Source organism: Grampus griseus (assembly GCF_964374135.1).
Source record: "Grampus griseus genome assembly, chromosome: 3".
NCBI classification, from domain to species: Eukaryota; Metazoa; Chordata; class Mammalia; order Artiodactyla; family Delphinidae; genus Grampus; species Grampus griseus.
Window position 1 is genome coordinate 52,061,892 of NC_139019.1, and position 23,556 is coordinate 52,085,447.

At 33.5% G+C, this 23,556-nt stretch overlaps 1 protein-coding gene across 8 annotated transcripts in view; it reads left to right on the forward strand.

Moving 5' to 3' along the window:
• ERBIN (erbb2 interacting protein) overlaps positions 1–23,556 on the forward strand; it is a 109,783-nt gene that overhangs the window by 81,104 nt on the left and 5,123 nt on the right. The window contains exons 16-25 of one of the 8 annotated variants that reach the window (XM_082650641.1): positions 1,086–1,207; positions 2,221–2,394; positions 3,219–3,404; positions 7,488–7,602; positions 9,307–9,490; positions 11,276–12,824; positions 16,826–16,969; positions 19,523–19,642; positions 22,008–22,217; positions 23,318–23,410. In XM_082650641.1, the coding sequence (XP_082506767.1) occupies positions 1,086–1,207; positions 2,221–2,394; positions 3,219–3,404; positions 7,488–7,602; positions 9,307–9,490; positions 11,276–12,824; positions 16,826–16,969; positions 19,523–19,642; positions 22,008–22,217; positions 23,318–23,410 (2,897 nt within the window). The remainder of the gene's footprint in view (positions 1–1,085; positions 1,208–2,220; positions 2,395–3,218; positions 3,405–7,487; positions 7,603–9,306; positions 9,491–11,275; positions 12,825–16,825; positions 16,970–19,522; positions 19,643–22,007; positions 22,218–23,317; positions 23,411–23,556) is intronic. The other 7 variants (XM_082650643.1, XM_082650644.1, XM_082650642.1 and 4 more) reach the window with 7 other exon arrangements.

Sequence of the window (23,556 nt, forward strand, 5' to 3'; positions counted from 1 at the left end):
GGGTTTCCCAGGAGTTTGAACCACGTTGGACAAACAAACAAGAGCAAACACTCTAATTCATTTAATATTAAGCAACAACACAAAGCAATTAAAGTTTTGAGTCAAGTAATGAAAACAAAGAAAAAGGTGCATCTCAAAGCTTTATTCCTGTTGTTAGTATTTGGTTTCATGGCATTCTTACTTTGGATATGAGATTAAAGAAGGTTAAGAAGCCCAAAATAAGGGCTAAAAATAAATGATAATTATGGCTAGTTTTGCATAAATAATCAAACTGACCATATTTGGGTATTCCAGGAATTTCAGTTTTTATATTAACTAATTTTAGGTGCTTTTAATCCCTTTTGTTGTTTTCTTCTAATGGGCAGAAAATAAGTTGTGGTTTTATTTTGTACTACACAAACTTCTATAAGGTGATATATAATAGGTGGATTAATTTTTAAGCTTTTTTTAGTTGCCTAATAAGCAAAAAGATGTGACAGTTGTCACATCTTTAATATTAATATCAGATAGCAAGATATGTAAGTATTGAGTTTATGTTAAATTTTCAATTTTCCTTAGTTTTGATAGAGAATATCTTGTAATTACTTTATTTACGTAGTAAAGCTATATATAATGTTTCATGCAAAGATGTACTTACATGCCATCGGGGTAGTCATTTTTTACCAAAATATTTCCCTCTTTCTGACTTAACACCCCTCCCCCAGTACATAATGAACAATGTTGGAATTAGGAAGGTTTCTGAATGCCAGAACCTGGATGAAATAATTTATATATTACCATGTTACTTTTTGTAGGGAACTGCACACAATCACATATCTATAGTGTCTTAATTGTTATATTCTCTTCAGGAATCCTTCTGGTAACAAAACAAGACAAATCAGCTTTAAGGAAGAAAAGATATGTCATTGATATTGTGAAGAAATGTTGGAAACACAGCCTAGTTGTTAGTGTAGCATTTATAGCTGCTGACATTGACTGGTCTTGATTTATCTTAATGAACATACCTCATAAAGAAAATTATGAGCAAGTAATAGTTTTTCATAATTATAGTAAAATACAGTGGGGTTTTGTTTGTTTTTCTCTAGTTATGTTCATATCAGATAATGAAAGTTTTAATCCTTCATTGTGGGAGGAACAGAGAAAACAGCGGGCTCAAGTGGCATTTGAATGTGATGAAGACAAAGATGAAAGGGAAGCACCTCCTAGAGTGAGTCTATTCTTTTTTCCTTCAAATTTTGAACAGGTCTGCTGATATTTATTGGGTACTATATAGCTAATCTGTGCTATTTTACCCTCAAGGCACTTGAAATTTTATTAATCCAATACATTTATCATGTGAAAGTATTCGAGAACAATATAAAATTATGCAATTAAAAGCCAAATTTCATAGTGTGTATAAATATAAGAGAAAAACAGGTTATTATTTCCCCCTTTCCTTTCTTTAGTGATTTATTTATATATATTATAGGGATAAAGAACTCTTTGATATGAACATTTTGTTTCTTTGTTAGACTGTGTTGCAGTGATAGAAGTAGCAAATACACATTTCCTAGTTACTTATGGATGTAATTTTTTCCCCTTATATAATAAAACTAACTGAATCCCAGAAAATGATAATTAGATTAACCTTAGAAGTGTGTGGTTCCCAGCACATAAGTCATAATAATCTAGGAATTTTATGTATGTTTGCATAAACATCTAGCTGGAAAACGTATATCTGTTTCAAAGCCAAGAGGTGGTGTTGGCAATATCCACACCATATATCTCCAAATGGAATATATTTAAGTCTACTAAAAAAAAAGCTTTTAAAACATTGAAATCTGTAACTGTGAAGTTTTCGATTATCGATAAAACCATACTTTTATTGAGTCTAAAATGCTTTCAAAGGCCTATCATCTGTCTTCACAGTTACCCCTATGAGCAATGTAATTAAGATGTATTATAGATTAAATTTTGAGATTGACATTAGAAATATTTATCTGTAGATAACTAATAAGGACTTACTGTATAGCACAGGAAACTCTAGTCAGTACTCTGTAATGGCCTATATGGGAAAAGAGGAATCTAAAAAAGAGTGGGTATATGTGTATGTATAACTGATTCACTTTGCTGTACACCTGAAACTAACACAACATTGTAAATCAACTCTACTCCAATAAAAATGTTTAAAAAAAGAAATATTTATCTGTATTTTAAATTGTGCTTATTTTATTTCTCTAGGAGGGAAATTTAAAGAGATATCCAACACCATACCCAGATGAGCTTAAGAATATGGTTAAAACTGTTCAAACCATTGTACATAGATTAAAAGATGAAGAGACTAATGAAGACTCTGGAAAAGATTTGAAACCACATGAAGATCAGCAAGTTATAAATAATGATGTGGGTGTAAAGGTTAGAAAATTCAAAAGCATTGACCAAAACCTGTTTCAGGTTCTTTAAAATTTTTAAATGATAAATGATATAATGATCCTTTTTGTTTTCAAGAAAATGTACTTCCAAACTTAGGGCAGTGTTCTCAAATATCTGAACTAAAAGCTTTAATAGTGAGCAAACTCCCTAATTGCTATTATTACCACTTCAGTGTGGTTACAGACTGTCCATATGGGCAGGGGAGTGTCAGCATAGCCTTTGAAAAATCATTGCCTGAACAAAGAATAAGATAACAAATGTCAGAAAATTCATTCTTATAGAAATACTTTTTCCCCTGGTAATATTGATTCACTCTACCCAGTTTTAATTTTAAATGTAATTGCTATGACAGACCATTGGCATTTCCTCGGGATGTTCCTGAAACCTACACTAATCCCTAAATTGTGTGTTCTTTAATTGACACCCCCCCTCCCCCCTGCCATTGTATCACAGAAACAGAAGTCACTAGAGTTACTATATATTCCACAATGAGCAGGAAAATATCTAGCCATCCTGATTTTGAGCATGCTGAGCTAAGTGACTCACTCATAAATACCAGCGTTGCAACTTCTAGGATGAAATGTAGCCTCAGCTAAATTGTAAAGTTTAATGTGGCTCGTGGACCTTTGGGACCACCTGTTCCCCAAATGAGCATTTTATCTGTGAGTCCTACAGATTTCCATGTTTAAAGTTTCTTCAGTTTATCCAGAATAGGAAGATACTAAATTACTGTTAAAATTTCATCTGAACTTTAATACAAGAATAGATATAAAGAATGTGAATTCTTTATCTTTTCTTTTACTTAGACTTCAGAAAGTATTACTCCAGTAAGAAGCAAAGCTGATGAAAGAGAAAAGTATATGATAGGAAACTCTATACCGAAGACCAGTGAACCTGAAGCTGAGGTCAGTCCTGGGAATCCGCCAGTGACTGCAAATATGAAAGCCTCTGAGAACTTGAAGCATATTGTTAATCATGATGATGTTTTTGAGGTATGGCTTTATGATTATTCTGGAGTAGTGATAAATGGTAAGAATTTAATATTGTTGCTAACTAAAGATAGGAGAAACCTGATACTGGTAGCAGAAAATATGCTAATGGATTTGCCATTGAGAAATCTCATAATATTTTCTATACCATTAATTTATCACTTTAAAAATTGGAGTACAGTGGATATAAATTTTTTACTATGTAAATTATGTCTTTTTAAAAAATATTTATTTATTTTGGTTGTGCCAGGTCTTAGTTGTGGCATGCAAGATCTTTAGTTTTGGCATGCGGACTCCTTCTTAGTTGCGGCATGCAGGTGGGATCTAGTTCCCTGAGGAAGGATTGAACCTGGGCCTCCTGCATTGGGAGTGCGGAGTCTAACCCACTGGACCACCAGGGAAGTCCCTACTATGTAAATCAGATTGTGGCAGTGTTGTTCTAATTCTGTAAAATTCATAACGGCAATTGCTTTTATTTCTGTAACTTAAAAATGAAAAGGTTACATATATACAATGGAATATTACTCAGCCATAAAAAGAAACAAAACTGAGTTATTTGTAGTGAGGTGGATGGACCTAGAGTCTGTCATACAGAGTGAAGTAAGTCAGAAAGAGAAAAACAAATATCATATGCTAACACATATATATGGAATCTAAAAAAAAAAAAAAATTGCTTCTGAAGAAGCTAGGGGCAGGACAGGAATAAAGACACAGACAGAGAGAATGGACTTGAGGACACGGGGAGGGGGAAGGATAAGCTGTGACAAAGTGAGAGAGTGGCATGGACATATATACACTACCAAACATAAAATAGATAGCTAGTGGGAAGTAGCCGCATAGCACAGGGAGATCAGCTCGCTGCTTTGTGACCACGTAGAGGGGTGGGATAGGGAGGGTGCGAGGAAGGGAGATGCAAGAGGGAAGAAATATGGGGACATATGTATATGTATAACTGATTCACTTTGTTATACAGCAGAAACTAACACACCATTGTTAATTATACTCCAATAAAGATGTTAAAAAAAAATGAAAAGTTGCTGTAGGTGTACTTCAATTATTTGACTTCTTTAGGCATGTATCATTGCTTATGAAGTAATTTTTTTCTTGAATATCTGAGACTTTTTTTTTTTTTTTTTTGCGGTACGCAGGCCTCTCACTGTTGTGGCCTCTCCCGTTGCGGAGCACAGGCTCCGGACGCACAGGCTCAGCGGCCATGGCTCACGGGCCTAGCCGCTCCGCGGCATGTGGGATCTTCCCGGACCGGGGCACGAACCCGTGTCCCCTGCATCGGCAGGCGGACTCTCAACCACTGTGCCACCAGGGAAGCCCCTGAGACTTTTTTTAAAGAGATTCTTCCCGTGGATCAATAAAAACTGTAACTTTTTTTTTAAAAAACAGCTTTATTGAGATATGACTCATATATTATACAATTCACTCATTTAAATAAAGGGTGCAGTTCAGTGGTTTTTCAGTTTACTAAAAGTTGTGCAGCCCTCACCACAGTCACTTTTAGAACATTGTCATTACCCCAAGAGAAAGCCGGTACTTCTTAGTTGTCTCCCTATAACTTCTCCATCCCCCCAAGTTTTAGACAACTAGTAATATACTTTATCTGCATCTCTAGATTTGGCTGTCCTTGGCGTTTCATATAACTGTAATCATCTGATATGTGGTCTTTGTAACTGTTTCTTTCACTTAACATAATGTCAAGACTATTCATGTTGTAGCATGAATCAGTACTTCATGCATTTTTTAATATCTGAATAATATTTCATTGTAATCATCCATTGTGAACATTTGGGTTATTTCCACGTTTTGGCTATAATGAATAAGGCTTCTTTGAATCTTTGTATACAAGTTTTTGTGTGGATATATATTTTCTTTTCTCTTGGGTATATACCTCAGAGTAGAATTGCTAGATTGTATGGTAACTTTATGTTTACCTGCCAGACAGTTTTCCAAAAGTGATTACACCATTTTATATTCCCTTCATACACTGCTGGAGATATTAAGTGCTACAGAAATTTAGAAAGGAGATATTTTCTGGCTACGAAGAACCGTGGATGCTTTAAGTGAAGGAAGCATTTAACCTGTATTTTGAAGTGTTTCAATTAGCAGAAATAGGAGAATTGAATGAAATGGAAGGAATAATGAGAGCAAAAGCATGGTATTTAGAAAATGTAGAAAAGAGCATGTTCCATCTGACTGAATATGTCAGGGGTTATAGTATATGAATAAAATTAGTAAGGTAGGTTGGATCCTGATTCTGAAGCCCTTAATACCTCTGCTAAGAAGTTTGGACTCGATGATCTACACTGTAGTCTTCAGGGAGCCACTGAAGACTTATTAGCAGAATTATCTACATTAAACATAATCATTGGAGAAAATGCAATATCCAGGGAGAAAGAGTAAGAAAGGAAAGAATATGAGCTAACTGCAGGAAGATTAATTGAGATGAGCAAAGGAAACAGCAAGGTGGGAGGAGATTTAGGAGACTACAGTTCCCAGAAGCCCAGGTGTAATATAATTTCATGAAGGAGAAGGCCTGGTCAGCAGTTTGAATGCTGCAGATGTCAAAGATTGAGACAGACCTCCTTGTCCTTTTATCTCATTCTTCGCATTCATTCTATCAATCAAGTCCTGTTAATTGCAAAATTTCTGTCAAATTCTTTTTTTCTTTACTATCCATCACTGCCATTGCAGGACAGATGTAGTCTTTTTTTCTTCAGGACTATCAGTATAGCTAGTTTCCTTTCTGCCAGTCTCTTTTTCTTTTCATACATCTTTAATACCAGAGTTACTATTTTAAAAGAATCTGATCTTGTGAGTTCCTGGCTTGTCAACTTTCAGTAATGACCAATACATACTTAATTGAGTTCATACTCAGAGCATAACCTTTTACTATCCGTTCCAGTCTGCCTTTTCTGTCTCCTGCCACTTATCTTAAGTTCCAGCTGCATGGAGCTGACTTGGCATACCTTTTCTTACTTCCATGCTTTCCCCTACTCAGAATGTCATTTCCCTCTTAACTCACCCTTCAAGACTAAATCCAATTTACATTCTCTCCCTAATCTACTTAGCAGTCTAAATCTGTTGTAGTGCAGTTTGCAACAGGGTTGGCAAACTATGGCCTATGGCCCAAATCCAGCCCACTGCCTCTTTTTGTGTGGCTTGCAAGCTAAGAACAGCTTTTACATTATTGAATGGTTGAATAAAATTCAAAAGAGAAAGTATTTTGTGAAATGTGAAAAATTAGATAAAATTTAGTTTTCCTGGCACACAGCCATGGTAGTTTGTTTACATATTGCCTGTGGCTACTCTTGTGCCACAGCAGCAGAATTGGTTGGTTGAAACAAGAGACTGTATGGCTTTCAAAGTGTAAAATATTTACTCTCTGGCCTTCTTACTGAAACAGTTTTCTGACTCCAGTCCATGTCTTATTATGGCACTCTTAAAGCACCTAGAAATCTTAGTATTTTTAATAGAACACCCTTTTAAGAGCTTTTATTTATTTTTATCATATTAACTAGGAATAATTTAACCTGTAGTAGATCTGATTTTATATACACTATATACAGTGTTAAAATTTTTCTATTAATATTTGTTGATGACAAGGTCTTTTTTGTGTGCTAACAGCACTCAATGGTAGATAGTCTGGGACAGTCTACCATTGGAACCCAGTGATACTTGAGGGAATAAATTTGAGGGTTAGGAATAGACTTTTTATTAGAGTACCTTCACTAAACTTGAGTTTTTCGATGGCAGGGATTGTGTTTTATTTACTCATTTTTGTTTCTCTGGCACTTGACATATTACCAGGTACATACCAATCATTAATACAGTTGGATTAAGGACTGCACAGAAAATTATACCTTAGGCACTTTGGTGTACTGTTAATAATTTCCATAGGTTTACAGCCATGTCTTGAAAAATTTAAGTCATATACTAGTTTTATTCACTATTACCTTACAAAGGTTTTTTTTACCTGTTCTAAGTATTCGTTTCTCTGAAGTTCTTATGACTTAATATTTAAAGAAACCAAAATTGATTTTTGTAAATATTTTCTCTCTTTTTTCTTTAAATTAGGAATCTGAAGAACTTTCTTCTGATGAAGAGATGAAAATGGCAGAGATGCGACCACCATTAATTGAAACCTCTATTAACCAGCCCAAAGTGGTAGCACTTAGTAATAACAAAAAAGGTTAGGTGTTAAAGGAAAGCACTAAGAATAGAAATGGGCTGAATAAGTTTATACATTTTTTCAAATAAATTTCACTAAATGTCATTATGTTATTTAAAACACTTCTTAGAAACAATTTTTAAAACATGCCTTTCTAAAAGGTCTATTCCTTACCTCTCGTTTTTAAAGAAAAATCTTGATGGATCTTTTCTCTTCCCTCATTTGTGCAAGTTTACTTACATGTCATAGATTTTATAGGCAAATAAGCCTAGATTATGATTCCATCTCTACCACTTATTTGCTGTATGATCTTTGCGCTCCTTAGTTTTGTGTGTGTATATATTAGACATACAATAAGGCTAATGAAGGGTTTTGTGACTCTGAAATATATCGGATTAGTGCCCTCAGACCTAGCATAGTACCTGATGTATAACAGATGCTGCTTGTTACTTTATCTCTCCCAGTACTTCTTTTTAACATCCCCACCCCCACCCCCACCTGACATGGAATCTCAGACTCTTGGAAAGGAAAGAGAACTTGAAGAGTCTCTATCCTTTTATCCTTCCCTCACTCCTCTCCACCAAATGTCTGAACATCTTTACATTATCTCCACTAGAGGTTTATCCAGCCTTTACCTTTATGGCATTAATGAAACTTACTATCAGGGTGGCCCTTTGGAGGATAGCTTGGGGTTTCATAATAATAATGGTACTGATATTTGTTACTAATTGTTAATTACTGTGCTAAATAGTATACATGTTATTATCTAATTGTCACAATTGCCCCATGATAAGGAGGTAGAAGAAGAAGAATATGTCTAGGAGAGAACTTAAGTGCCATATAGTTTAACAGTATTTTAAAAATTCAGAATCCAAAACCCAAATACCTTAAAGTTGAAGTTACAGAGCCCCATGTGCTACTGTTTTCAACTGTAAACACAATCCAGACTACTTGAACTGAGATATTTGGAACAGCAAAAAATTCATATAATCACCTATGACTACATGTCTGTATGTACTATTTCTATGATTTGGCTAGAATTGAGTTAGTTAAAAACAGCCTTTAGGGTTGTAAAGATATTTACAACAATCTATTTCTGTTTATATAGTTGTTACAAATCCATCTCACATATTGAGAGTTCACTATTCATATACAATTCTTCGAAATGATTTTAAAAAGTGGAAAACTGACCTTGTGAAAATTTCTGAATTTATTTGGTGTTTGTTTTTTGGTTGATTGTGCTGCTCATTTTTATTATCAGAATAGATGAAAACAATTCCATACATGTATGAAATAATTTCTACCCCAGAAAAGTTTACCAAGGTTATGAACTGTACTATGTATTTCTTACTATTATGACTGTTTAAAACTAAAGATGTGTGGAAAAGCATATTCACTAAAACTAATTGATGGCCTTAAACATTGTGTGATATCATCTTGTCAGTAGTTTAAACTAAATCAAATTCTGGGTAACTAACATTGGTCATATTTTTTTAAAAAACTACAGGTATTACTAAAAACAAACTAATTGAAGGTATCACTATTTCTAAATTCTTTAATCTTTTTATGTATTAGGACTGAGTTTTCAGAGGTGAGCCTCTGGTTATCTTCTTAACCATATAATTCTTTACCTTATATATTGAACCAGGACAATATAAATGCCATATGTCATCACTGGAAATTCTTCTTGGCTTTATCAATAGCTTAAGGTTTTTTTTGTTTCAGATGATACAAAGGATACAGATTCTTTATCAGATGAAGTTACACACAATAGCAATCAGAATAACAGCAACTGTTCTTCTCCATCTCGGATGTCTGATTCAGTTTCTCTTAATACTGATAGTAGTCAAGATACCTCACTCTGCTCTCCGGTGAAACAAACTCATATTGGTATTAATTCCAAAATCAGGTTTGTGAACATCTTAACAAAATAATTTATTTGTACAATAAATAGAAGTGGTAAGGCAAAGAAATATATATTATTAAAACATAAATGATTTTACAAATTAATATTATAGAAATGGTTCAGGCAGTGTATATGGTTTCTTCCCCACTTTACTACTAATTATTTAGCTTTTATACATTTCCATTTTAAATCAGTCTTTTAAATGGGGGAGAAAAGATTTAAAATATATTCTAATTCTCTTCATTAAAAGGTTGAACAGTTTTATAATATTTCTAGGTATTACAACATAAAGAGCCTGTTCGGAATAATTCAAATTAAAAGGGGTATTTTTAGAGTTAGAAATGCAGAGTCACTTTGGGGGTTATCATTAAAGGGGTCAATCAGATATTTCTGATTAGTGCTGTATTTTTGGTTTAGAGTTAAATTTGTAGGTCAAACTCACTGAAACAAGATTTACTTCCTACAGGCTTGAATTTGGGTGAATCTTAAAACAAATTTACTACTAGGGTTCTCAAGAAGTTTTGTTATCAAAGTGAGACTATATCATTTTACTTTCATGTTATCGTATCAGCTAGAGTGCTTAATAGAAAGATTTGGGTTACTACTGAATCTAAAGCTTATTGTATGGATATTGTTAACTAATTTTTAGAGTTAAATAGTTCTTAAATTCCAGGCATATTTAAGTCAAATTTTTCTATGCATTGATTTGCATTGCTTTAAAAGAAAGATGAATTTTATGTCTCAAATTGAGCTTAACTATTATGTAGTTGTAGTTATGATTAATCATTTATATCTATCCTCTGAATTTGAGGCTAAGATCAGTATGGTAAAATATTAATTTTAAAACCTCTTAGAGGTTAAGATAATGATTAATTTGTCAAATAGTAAAATTTTACTGATATTGTTGGGAAGTAGTTTAGTCTAAGTCATGTTTTTTGTAATGAAATAAAGGCTAAGAAAGGGATATAGCCACACCTTTTTTGTTGTATTTCTAGTAATATTTTTTGTTACCTAATGGGAAGATCAGTATTAAAGAATTTGTTGAAACGTAACTTGAATATTTACAAAGAGGACACAGATATGTTTTCATATCACCAAATAGAAATAAAATATCTTCTATAATTTTGGAATGGTACATTTTATAAATATTTGCCAAATACAGTGTAGTCACAGAAAAATGATTAGATTTAGTTTCTCTTTTGATCTTTCTTCATATTTTGTAGATCTTTGAGTGATTGTTTAGTTTTTTGTATAATTTCCTTATATATATTTGAATCTAATAATACCTACTTAGTTAATATGATTAACTGATCAATAATGTGAGGTTTCAGAACCATTTGTATAAATATTGTGTGCTTTTTACTTAACTATTCAACTTGCCTTTCCTCCATGTATGTGCCCATCTTTCAAGCATTTCATGTTTTAACACAGTCATGAAAAGATGCAGAAGTAGAAGAGAATTATTTCATTACATAATCACATTTTTCTTCATTGTTTAGCTCTATTAAACTATTGTGATAGAGTGATGATATTGATGAAAATTAATCTTATCTATGAATTTTAATTAGTATGCTTTACCTTGTCTCCATTTAATATAAATCTATATTATTTGACTGTTACAATAATATTTTTAAATTACATGCTTGATGATAAAGGCCTTTTATCTGTAACTCCCATCAATGCTCTTATCTTTATGTACCTACACATTAATTAATTAGTTGTTAATGTTCCCCATTACTAAGAAAACTGGGCTTTATGATGTTTGTGATAAAATTTTCTTTGTTTTAGGCAAGAAGATGAAAATTTTAACAGCCTTTTACAAAATGGAGATATTTTAAATCATTCAACAGAGGAAAAAACCGAGGTTCCTGATAAAAAAGATTTTAACTTACCTGAATATGATTTGAATATTGAAGAGCAATTAGTTCTTATTGAAAAAGGTGTTGACTCAACAGCCACATCTAATGAATCTCACAAATTAGACCATATCAATATGAATCTTAATAAACTTGTAACTAATGATACATTTCAACCAGAGATAGTGGAAAGATCAAAGACGGAGGACACAGTGCTTGAAACAGGCTTTTTAAGCAATAATGCTAAAGGAGAGGCTGAGCACTTGGATAATGGAAACAAGTATCCTACTCTTGAATGCATAAATAAGGTAAATGGACGTTCTGAGGGAACTCCACAGTCTCCTAGGAGGACTGAACCACATGACACCAGTTCTTCTGTTGATGCAGGTCTTTCCAAAAGCACTGAAGATCTCTCCCCTCAGAGAAGTGGGCCAATTGGATCTGTTGTGAAATCTCATAGCATAACTAATATGGAGACTGGCGGGCTAAAAATCTATGACATACTTAGTGATAATGGACCTCAGCAGCCAAGTGCAACAGTTAAAGTAACATCTACTATTGATGGAAAAAACATAGTCAGGAGCAAGTCAGCTACGCTTTTGTATGATCAACCATTGCAAGTATTTACTGGTTCTTCTTCATCTTCTGATTTAATAGCAGGTACAAAGGCAGTTTTCAAGTTTGATTCAAATTATAATCCTGAAGAACCAAATATAATAAGAGGCCCCACAACAAGTGGCCCACAGTCCACGCCTCAAATATATGGTCCTCCACAGTATAATATCCAGTACAGTAGCAGTGCTACAGTCAAGGACACTTTGTGGCACTCCAAACAAAATCCCCAAGTAGACCATGTCAATTTTCCTCTGCAGCGCTTTCCTAGATCAGAGAGTACAGAAAATCACAGTTATGCTAAACATTCTGCCAATATGAATTTCTCTAATCATAACAATGTTCGAACTAATACTGGATACCATTTACATCAGAGACTTGGTCCAGGAAGACATGGGGAAATGTGGGCCATCTCACCAAATGACCGACTCATTCCTGGAGCATCGCGAACTACGATTCAGCGACAGAGTAGTGTGTCCTCTACAGCCTCTGTAAATCTTGGTGAGCCAGGTCCCACGAGGCGGGCCCAAGTTCCTGAAGGAGATTATTTATCATACAGAGAGTTACATTCAGTGGGAAGAACTCCTCCAATAATGTCAGGATCACAGAGACCTCTTTCTGCACGAACGTACAGCATTGATGGTCCAAATGCATCAAGGCCTCAGAGTGCTCGACCCTCTGTTAGTGAAATACCAGAGAGAACTATGTCAGTTAGTGATTTCAATTATTCACGGACTAGTCCTTCAAAAAGACCAAATGCAAGGGTTGGTTCTGAACATTCATTATTAGATCCTCCAGGAAAAAGTAAAGTTCCTCACGATTGGCGAGAACAAGTACTACGACACATTGAGGCCAAAAAGTTAGAAAAGGTAATTAAACATGAATTTTTCAATCTCCTATTTATGAATTTACTAATTTTCCTTTAAAATATTTGGCAGTCTTTGTTGATGAACCAAGATACTCTGAATTATTGAATATATACCTATATTCTAGAAGTTTTTCTTTGGTAGTGAGATTAGAGGTCCAAGTTTAGACTTAGCCAGTCTCAAAACAGTTGGGATGTCAACATAAACTTCTTTCCCTTCTCTTACTCCTTAGTGTTTTCTAATGGGCTTACCTTCATTTTATATATTTAGCTGTGTATCTTGTTTAGATTGTGTCATACTACAAATAATACACATATATACATGTTTACCTCTTATTTTCTGGCTTCCTGCTCTCTATTAATAATTAATTATGTAAATATGTTTACAGAAATATCAATTTACCATATAGTTAACAGAATAACAAGAAATGTATTGTAAATGTATATCTTTCACCTAAGATTTTTTTCCCCAGTTCATGTTGTATGACTAACACTGTCACTGACTCAGATGGCTTCTGGCATGGCATTTACTCTTGACTTTCCTGAATTGCATTTCTGACCTATTTGAACTCAGGTGTCTGTGGCTCTAGTGTAGTGTAATGTAGTTTGGAAATAAGCTCATGTTCAGTTTATAACCTTATGTATAGATATTCCTTTTTTGACAGGAGATAAAATTTTTTTTAATTATGCTTAAGACTGATACTTTGGGGCAGTTCCATGGCCCAAGTATATAAGGCATATTCGTTCTTCAAGATTTAGCTTCATATCTCTCAGTGGATTTTACCCAAGGATTGTTTTAACTTTGTTTATTGATATAAGATATTTTTAAAAACAGCTGAGCGTATACAACCTCAATCATTATTTTTAAAAATTCTTTAAGTTTTTCAGAAATCAGTGTCTAAAATGTGATTAATACCTTATGTCAATTCACATTGAACCTGTGTCTGTAATTGTTAGCTCTTTTTAATTCTGTTCTTAGCTTTAAATAGCTGAGCATCTATAGCATTAGGCGACTTTGTTGTCAGCTCTCCATTTTGTTTCGGCTGTAATTCTCTACATACTGTTGAGGCTCTTTAAATTTGTGTGCCTTATCTATGGAATTTGGAAAATTCTTAAGCAAAGGGTAACATAACTTTTATAAATAAATTTCTGGTGATAGTGTGGAACTGGATTTGAGGAAGAAGAGGCTGTAGTCAAATTGATTGAGTTATGAGGCTGTCTAATGGTCCAGAAAATAAATGGAATGAAAAATATATCAGTGGAATTGAGGCAAAGGAACAAATTCAAGAGGCAATTCTGAAATAGATTATAAGAGTTTACTTCTGATGGGAATATTCCTGTAATCATTCATTGAGGAAAAGGGATTAAGCTTGAGATTGGTACCTTGAATAACTGTTTTTTGGGACTGCTGTTAACTGGATATTGAAGAGGAATAGCAGGTTTGGAGGAAGAGATGAGTTTGGTTATCATTATATTTTTAGTTGGCATCTCAGATGGCTATTCTCCACTACTTTCCTGTCTGACACAGACACACCTGGACTTTAGTAAATAGGAAGCAAGTAGCAGCCATCTCATTGTTCACTGTATCTCTCTAAATTCTAAACCTCATGTTTAGAATTTACCGTATGATTGCTTAGAGAATGCATGACAGTAGTTTCCCTGTTGTGCTTACTGGTAATTTATAGGTGAGAATCAATTCAGTGAAATTAGGAAAAGCCGTTTGAGGGCACAGGGCAACAAGATTTAGACTGTGATGGAAGATCTCTATTTGCTCCTCTGCATCTCCTCCTCTCTCCCTTAAACATAATTCTAATGGTGTGGTAGACATTTGAAAATTTTCCTCAGGGGATTTCACAATGCCTGCCGTACCTCTAGAGGAAGAGTTGCTACTTTGCCCAGCTGAGGAGTTTAGTAGTAACACACAAAGAAATAAGTTATTGAAGCTTACTTGGTTTTTTTTAACCTTGTAGTAGTAACCCCTCCTTCCCAACCGCTGCAGCAAACTGTACCTGGAACACAAATGTATAAAATAAATCCCACCTCAGAAATCTCAAGACTTATTTAATTAAACTAATCAACAGAGATTGAAAAGGAATAAAAATTTATTTCAAAATTAAAATTATTTCTAATATATCAGCATTTGCCAATATTCCTTATTATATTAAAAACTGATAAGCACTCAACCAGAATATGATTAACAAAGCATGATGATTTCCATGTTCACTTGCTATTATACAGCTATTAGCATGTAGTGAAAAACAGTGCCCAGGACGTTTGCCCAGCACTTAATTGAGCTTTGCACAATGTGTTGATGTGTTGTGACAGAGTGCAGTTTTATGTGGCTGTCTCTGTACAAGCCTGAATTCAAAGTCAGACCTATTCCAAACTTTAGCCTTTTTAATCAGTGAAATATTTACAAAAACCTCATGTATGTTCAAAGATGACAGCAAAGGCTTTGTTCCAAGATCAACATATTATTAAAAAGGGTCAATCAGACCACTCTAGTTGACACGTTAAAACTGTGTGTAACACGTGAGGGTGTGTTGCTGAAATGTTTCTCTGTGTATGTGGTTATGTGTATAATTTATTTTTACATTCTAATGAGGTGTTTGGGGAACCTCTGAACTGCCTCTGCCAAATTCTTATTCTTTGTGAGATGGTTTGGGAAAGTACAGGCCTGGTCTGTTAAATTCAGCTTTTTCTTTAGTCTTTACTTCAGAATCCACAAAATAACTAAATGTGTACATTGTAATTTTACAGATTCTTTTCATTCTGGAATGTCATGTTAATGTTTCTTGGTATTAGAGATCAACTTCATAATCTGGAGAAAATCTGTATTTTCTAAGAGTAATACAGAAATGCTTATTATATATGTCATAACATATATATAAATGCTTGTAAATGTCATAACAAGTATTTGTGGATTTGTGCATTTCTTACTAATAAGTCATGCCCAAAATATGGTTTCTCTCGGTTTGACCATCAGACCGTTAAAGTTTAGGGACATGACTAAAAGCATCCACGTATGAAAGAACAGTAGTTAACTCTGGGAATAAGCAAGCAGGAACAATGAGAATCAGGCAGTGCTTTTATTGAAGTACATTTCTCAGGCAGCTCTGGGATTGGCAGTTAGGCATTTATAGTAAACTCAATCGTGGAAGGATTCCATCAGTGAAACTTGAAGGGTTCTTCAAGTTTAAGCAGCAAAGTCACTACTAACTACTAAAATATAATAATCTTTAATACCTATCTATTTGAATGGGAAAAAAAGTTTTACATGTGCATTTTCTAGATTTATTGAAATTTTTTTCCTGGTAATTGTAAAGCAGTAGGAGCCTTTTAAATGTTATATCCTAAAACTCTGTGTGTATGCTAAACTTTTCTCTGATGTTAAGACATTTTCCTAAATGTGGAAGAAAATTTTTGTTAGAAATTGCAATAGCCAAGAGCCAGGTATATTTTTTTGCAAATATATTTTGTGCTGTATTATGTATGTCTAAACTCTCCATTTACTTAATAAGACAGAATTAATTTCTATAAAATGAAGCAGACTCTCTAAAAACCCATTTTGACTTAGAAATAACTGAATGTTGGTAAAGTTTATCTTTATAAAGAAACTAGTTTGTGTTCTGTGTGTAACTATATACATACAGGTATATCTGGGTATAACATCAATTCCTATCTTCCGACAACCTTCTAGTAAAATATGTTAGGAGTAAAAGAAATAATCGCATTATAAAAGCAGCTGTATGTTTGCACTTTCTTTTTTGGTGTTTAAACATGTGAATGGTTGGGTTTACATATAATTATGTGTGTACATGTATGTTTTCATGTAAATATATGGTAAATAGTGCCAATTTCTTTCAGTGGCACTGAAAATTCAGTGTTGCCTGATATTTCTGCGTGGTATTGGGGTTACTTGTATATATGTCTATGTACATAACATGTCTTGTGAATTTTGCATGCTACACTAATCTCTGTTAAATCTATCCCCTCTTTATTCAGAGCATGCTGTCAAGGTCCTTTAATTCCAATTTTACTGCTGTAAGCCACTGTCACTATGGCAGCTCTAGGGATCTGCATGGCAGCCAAGGCAGTCTTGCCTTGAGTATTGCAGACGGAAGAGATTCTGGTGGGCACATTTTTCGAGTGAGTACCTGTAGTAGATCAGTACCTTTAGTACATAGAAGAGGAAGAAACCCCACATTTTGATGTTTTAACAATTCTAGAAAATAAATTTGTGCTGTGGGTTAAATATCTTGTTTACCTCCCAGTTCTTCCATGGCTTAGTTCTAAAACTCTGCAAAGCTGATTTAGTTTTTATCTCTTACGTTTCTGTGGTCATAACTAAGGATGTAGTCAGCTCTTATATAAAAAGGGGTGAGCGATAGGAATCTAAGAGGTTTTTTAAAAAATTATTTTTCTTCGCAGTGCTTTCTCTTAAAATTAGCTTCCTTTCCCTAACTCAAGGTTTTAAGGCTATGCCATGTGTAATACAAAGAGGGGTTGTGGGAAAGAATAATTTTCACTTTAGTGATTGAGGATTGGCAAATAAATACTTGGAACTAAGTTTAATCATAATTTGCAGAATATGATTAAATGTGAGCCTGGAGAAATTGCATTAAGTACCAGTGAAAAGGCAAAACCCAAATCCGTTATTACCCACGTAATCGTTAGTGGGGAAGAAGAAAGGTTTATTCTTTTAATGAAAGTTAAGGGTAGGGGATAAGAATGACAGAAACGGAGAAAGAACAGAAAAACTCTGTGTGGCTGTTTTAAGATTTTTCTTTCCGTGACAACTTGAGGTGGTAGCATGGCCTCTAAGTAAATGTTTCCTCTGCCCCTCTTCCTCCATCCTGAAAAGACCTTTCTCCCGTTGTAAAGCTGCATTCTCTCCCCCATAATTTTATTTCCATAGTGACCCTGCTTCTGGGTCCTTTGCTTTTTCCTGAGTGTCTCCTTCCCCACCACCCCCAATCTCCTACTACTTTTTAATATACTCCTGGCTTAACTCTGTTCTAGGATAGGAGCAGTATCCTCGATTCCCTTTGTTCTGGCTGGGCCTTACCCATCTTGCTTTGCCTTCTGTCACCTGCCACCACCTGGTTTCTGTGTTACATAATAGTGGCAACAATCGTTTTGTAACTTAGCAGTTTGAAACAGAGAGGAGATGATGGCAAGTAAGCCCTGCATTTCTGGCACTCATTCCAGCTGAAGCCATGGGGTAAAGACCAGGGGCTTTTATTAACTCAGGGATAATCTTTATAGTCATGTGGAACAATTGTTCTTTACAAATTCTTGAACAGTAATATCTTTTGCTTGTTTTTATTCAAGTCAGAGTCTTTGAGTCTGTTGCGTTTATTAACTTTTTCATCCATAATGCACTTGTTCATTTAAAGACATAGTCGTACATTCACGCTTGAGTTTAAACTTCAAGCTGTGAGCTGAGTTGATTATTATGCATTCTGAAAGCACATCTCAAAAACGGAAAAGGAAAATAAAGTAATAAAGTATTCATTGTATAAATAAACAAAATTAGATCAAACTACATCTAAAAATGCTAAGCCATGGTTTGAACTAGCAACAAACTGCACATGATAGCTTTGTTGCAGATATGGTTCCTAAGACTAAATTATAAACCCTTAGATTTACATGTATCCTATGGCATATCATAATGAACTGGATTTCAGATTATTTTTCAACATGATGATATAGTTTGCGTATATGTGTTGCCAGCCATACACTGTTTTGAAGGTAACAGTACTGCTATTTATCACAGTCTCTGTAGTTTTCTAAAATATAGCTAGGTGTGTTTAGAACTAAATTAAGATGAAAAATAAGCATCTTGCCTCCCAGCATATTTATAAGAAATATTCAGAGATAATGAGATATTGAGTCTGTTTTTTCTCTAAAGGTATCAGTGAAATAAACTATAATGTAAGGATGTTATTTGATATATAAAAATATGAACTCTAATAAAATTTAAAAGCATTTCATCAGAGCAGTGCTTTTGAAAATACTGAGCTAATATTAGTATGATACAATTAGGCTAAAGCAAGTTTTATAAGACTGTATGTTTATTGATATTGCTCATCATTAATAAGGAAATCCTGGGTGATACTGTGCTGTTAAAAAAAACAGCAGTTAATTTTTTTACCAAAAAACTTTTTGCTGTGCTCAACAGGAGTGCATATATTTTAGTTTCTCTTAAAATTTGGGTAATAACTTGGATTAATAACTAAATTTATTGCTCAAAGTGTTAAAAGCTAGGTATTACTGTAAATAAAACTAAAAGTATTATAAAGGAATATCTTAACAGTATATGTTCGTATGTACTTTCCACACATTATAAGAACAAACATTTTGCCATGTAACTTTGAAAGACTGTTAAAGGTACTAATATTTTTTCTAGTTTTATTGCGATATAACTGATATATAACATTATATTAGTTCAAGGTATACGTAATGATGGTTTGATATATGTATGTATTACAAAGTGATTACCACAATAATAAATAAATAAATATAGTTAACACCCATTATAAAGGTGCTAATATCGATGGTAGTTATGATGGTAATGTTTGATTTGGTTCTTCATCTTTCCATTGTCTAGCAGTATCTCCTCTCAAGTGTCATCATCATTTTGGTTTCACATCTTAAAGATCATTATTTGTTTATTTTTTATTTCCCCCTCATTTGAAGCATCCCCAGACATCCTGTGCAGGAGATCCTTGTCAAGATGATATATTCATTTCAGGACAGCAGAACTACCCGTCAGCTACACTTAGTCACAAAGATGTTCTTCCAGACAGCTTGATGAAAGTAGGTGCTCAGGGAATGAAGTAGTATCTGTGAGCTTATTGTGTTTTACAGCTTTTGAACTAAGAAATATCATAATGCTTTAACGCTGAAAATGCTCTTTTGAGGGCCTTCACCTCTTGATTAGTAAGGGTTTTTTTTTAATAATTGAGAAATATGAAATGAAATTTCACTCTGCTGTTTCTTAGTTTATTCCATGATTTCTTCCACACTGAAGAATCATTTTGTTATTTTTGGATTTCTGTAGTATCTCCTACTTTTTGGCATTCCTGATAGTAAAACTGTTTGGAGAGTTAAATATGAACCCGTCTTAAATTCTTCATTGGAGGATGAAGGCATTTTAACATACTTCAAATGTAATTAGAAATCACCTTGAAAGACTTTTGTATATGGTAGAATAGATGATGGTTGTATTCTTACTACTTTTATAACTAAAGCATCACTCATTTAGAGAGTTTACTTTTTTGTCACCAATGCTGGATAGATAATTCTTTTCTTTAGTATTTTCCTCAGCTGTTCTTCATCTTAACTAAGCCCATATCCCTAGTATAACCAGTTATAATTGTGAAGCATAGTTATGTATTATATAAACTTCTGCATTGTTCTTGAGAGTAGGAATCCAGCCATGTAAGTTTGTACGTATTTATTTATTTTACCCTTTTTTGTTGTTTTTCTTTTAATTGCTGTCGAGTTTCTTTTTCTGCTATCCAATTTCTTTTTTCTTTTTAATATCCATTTTCTGGTTTGGGTTACTGAGTTTGTTTTATGCTTTTTATTCTCCTGAGTTATCTGCTAATCATAGCTTAGTATATTCCATGGCTATGTTTAACACTGATGTAGAATGTGTTCTACACATTCAGGTATGTCTAATTTCTAGGTGTCAGGGAGTCTTAAGAATGGGTCAGAAGTAGTTATTGTCTGGAGTATTCTCCCCAGGAGAAAGGTATTAAATCTGCATGTAGGAATAAATTGTGCTAACATAAGTGCTGTCTACAGAGTTATGCAAAAATAATAAAATAATTGCACAACTATTTAAGTACTCCTAGGAGGATTAATTGCTTCAAATCTACAGTGATCAAGTGGGAAACAACCACAATATTTTTAAAAAAGAGATAATATAGCACCTCTTCTCTCCAACCAACATAAAATTTGTGAGAGAATAATATCTTTGTGCCCTGTCATGAAACACTCATGTATATTCCCAGGCCTCAGAATTAACTAAGTTCTCAAGTATAATACAGTCAAAAAGAGAACTTTTTTTTAAAGTAAAAATATTATTCACCAAAACCAAACTTTGTATTCCTCAGCAAGATGAACATAAGAAGATAATACATAGTTCTGAAACTATTGCCATAATGTTTTCCCAAACTTTTCTACTTTGGATAATTTTAGGGAAATGGGACGCAAATCATCACAGTTTTTCTCTAATTTCCTTGTGGGTTAATAGTTAACAATGAAGTTTTAAATGACTGAATCGCTTAAATGTACTTATTTCTTCTTCTACACAAAAATTTCTTTATATGCAAATATTTGTAATGTAAATATAACCTCTTATTTTTCAGATAGATTCCTCACATTAACAGAAGTAAGCTATTATCACATTTCCATAAAGGTTATTTTTAAATCTAAAAAACAAGAGACTTTAAGACAAAGATATTTCTTTAACAGCAACAGAATAATATGGAGTTTTTGTTTAGCTTGTGAAAAAAGCCAAATAAAATGTCATGGTTTAATTTTTGTGGTTAACATTCTATGGAATTAATACTTAGAGAGTTTAAAAATTCCTAACTTGATACACACACACACACACACACACACACACGGAATAAATCAATTTTCTACTGCATAGCTAGATTGGCTTTTTAATTCTGGAGAGGAAAGAATAGAGGTAGAAGAATATACTCAGATTATGAAAAACTTCTACCACAAAACTACTTACACTTTCATTCTAAAGAAAAGCATCAGCAAATGCATATTTTGAGTGTATGTGAGAGATTTAGTATGGGAAGAGATGCCCTTTTAATGGGCTTACTTAAATGTTAAAATTTGACATACTGTTTACCATTTTAACATTGGGTTAAGCTTACAGAAAAGCAAATAATTTTAAATGTAGATATGATGTACTTTAATTTGAAACTTTTGAAGAGTGAATCTATCAGCGAGCACTCAGACAAGCTTAGAATTAAGACATTAACAGTTTTTTTTCTTTTAAAAGTGTAAAATTAGAAAAAATGGCACACATGGCGTGATACTGTGTGATTTAGAATGTTAAACTCTAGTGCTTTTGTATTGCTCCAAGAAGAACATCCAAATATTTGTAACAAGGCATTATTATTGGTCATTTTAAGAGACTTCATGTTTTTCTTAGATGCCTTTGAGTAATGGACAGATGGGCCAGCCTCTCAGGCCTCAGGCAAATTATAGTCAAATACATCACCCCCTTCCTCAGGCATCTGTGGCAAGGCATCCCTCTAGAGAACAACTAATTGATTACTTGATGCTGAAAGTGGCCCACCAGCCTCCATACACACAGCCCCATTGTTCTCCTAGACAAGGCCATGAACTGGCAAGGCAAGAGGTAAGAATGATCAAGAATATTTGGAATATGAGACTAAGCTTTTAATGTATTTTATAGGTTATTTAATTATAGCAATAAATCCATACAGAATTTTAACATAGTTTTTACTGTTTTGTTTAATGGCTTGGTTTCATGTTAAGTTTATAAGGTATTAAACTTTGTGGTTTAACTTGACAGTATGATCCCCCCTGTTCTGATAAATTGATATAGGATAGTATTGAGGGCATGATTTTTTTTTTTCCTAAGGTGGTTGTATTTCCAAAACTGGTTGATGATGATACTCCAGTAATCGGACCCTCTTCAGGAATAAAAATAGTAGACCGTTAAACTTGAATGGCATATTATAGTTTGCTAATTGTTATTTGATAGTTAGCTTTTGAAACTGGCCTATAGTCTCCAGACTACTTTGAGAATTAAATCTTACAAAGTACTTAAAAAGTCAACAGTTATATATTCATATATTTTGATAGTTTATTAATAAAATATTATTATTAGAAACTTAGAGAACAAATGCTTCATTCATTTTGTTTTGGTCTCTGGGGAAAGGGAGTGTTTTATAACAAAAGTTTAGTTCTTGCATCTTTTTCTATAGCTTGGTTGTAAAAAATAGTATTGATTGATCATCAATCCCAACTCCTTTGAAGCATATAAACAGATTTAGGAAATGAGTTAATATCCAACAACCACCCAGGGATCTTTTAGATGTCTTATGAAACATCCAGTAGTCAGAAATACTATGTAATTTAGATGTTCTACAAATGGAAACTGATAATAAAATACATGTTTTGTGTGTATGCTCTATGTCATTAAAGTCCGTGCTGTCCAAAATATATAAAGTCAACATTAATTTGTTGCATATCCTCATAAGATAGCAATAGGTTAATTTAGGAGCTATGCTTTATAATCCCAGCTGTGCCTTTAACTCACTAACTCATTAACATAATATTTCACATTGTAGTTTCATTTCATCTGCCCAAATATTTATTTTAGTTGAATTCTTACATATTTATGTTTTCTTGAACTTAATTTACCAGTGTGGTTATTATTGTATTATAGCTTTTTCTGATATTAGTAATAAGTTTATTTCCATATTAACTCAGATTCGAGTGAGAGTTGACAAGGATCCAGAACTTGGATTTAGCATATCAGGTGGGGTTGGGGGAAGAGGAAACCCATTCAGACCTGATGACGATGTGAGTTTTGTTTATATATCCTTGAAATGCTCATTAATTTTTATTCACTAAATTAGTACCTTTTATGTATAAGTAAAAATCTAACATATTTATATAAATATAGACAGACATCACCTTGTGATTTCCCTCTGTATTGTTCAGCTTTT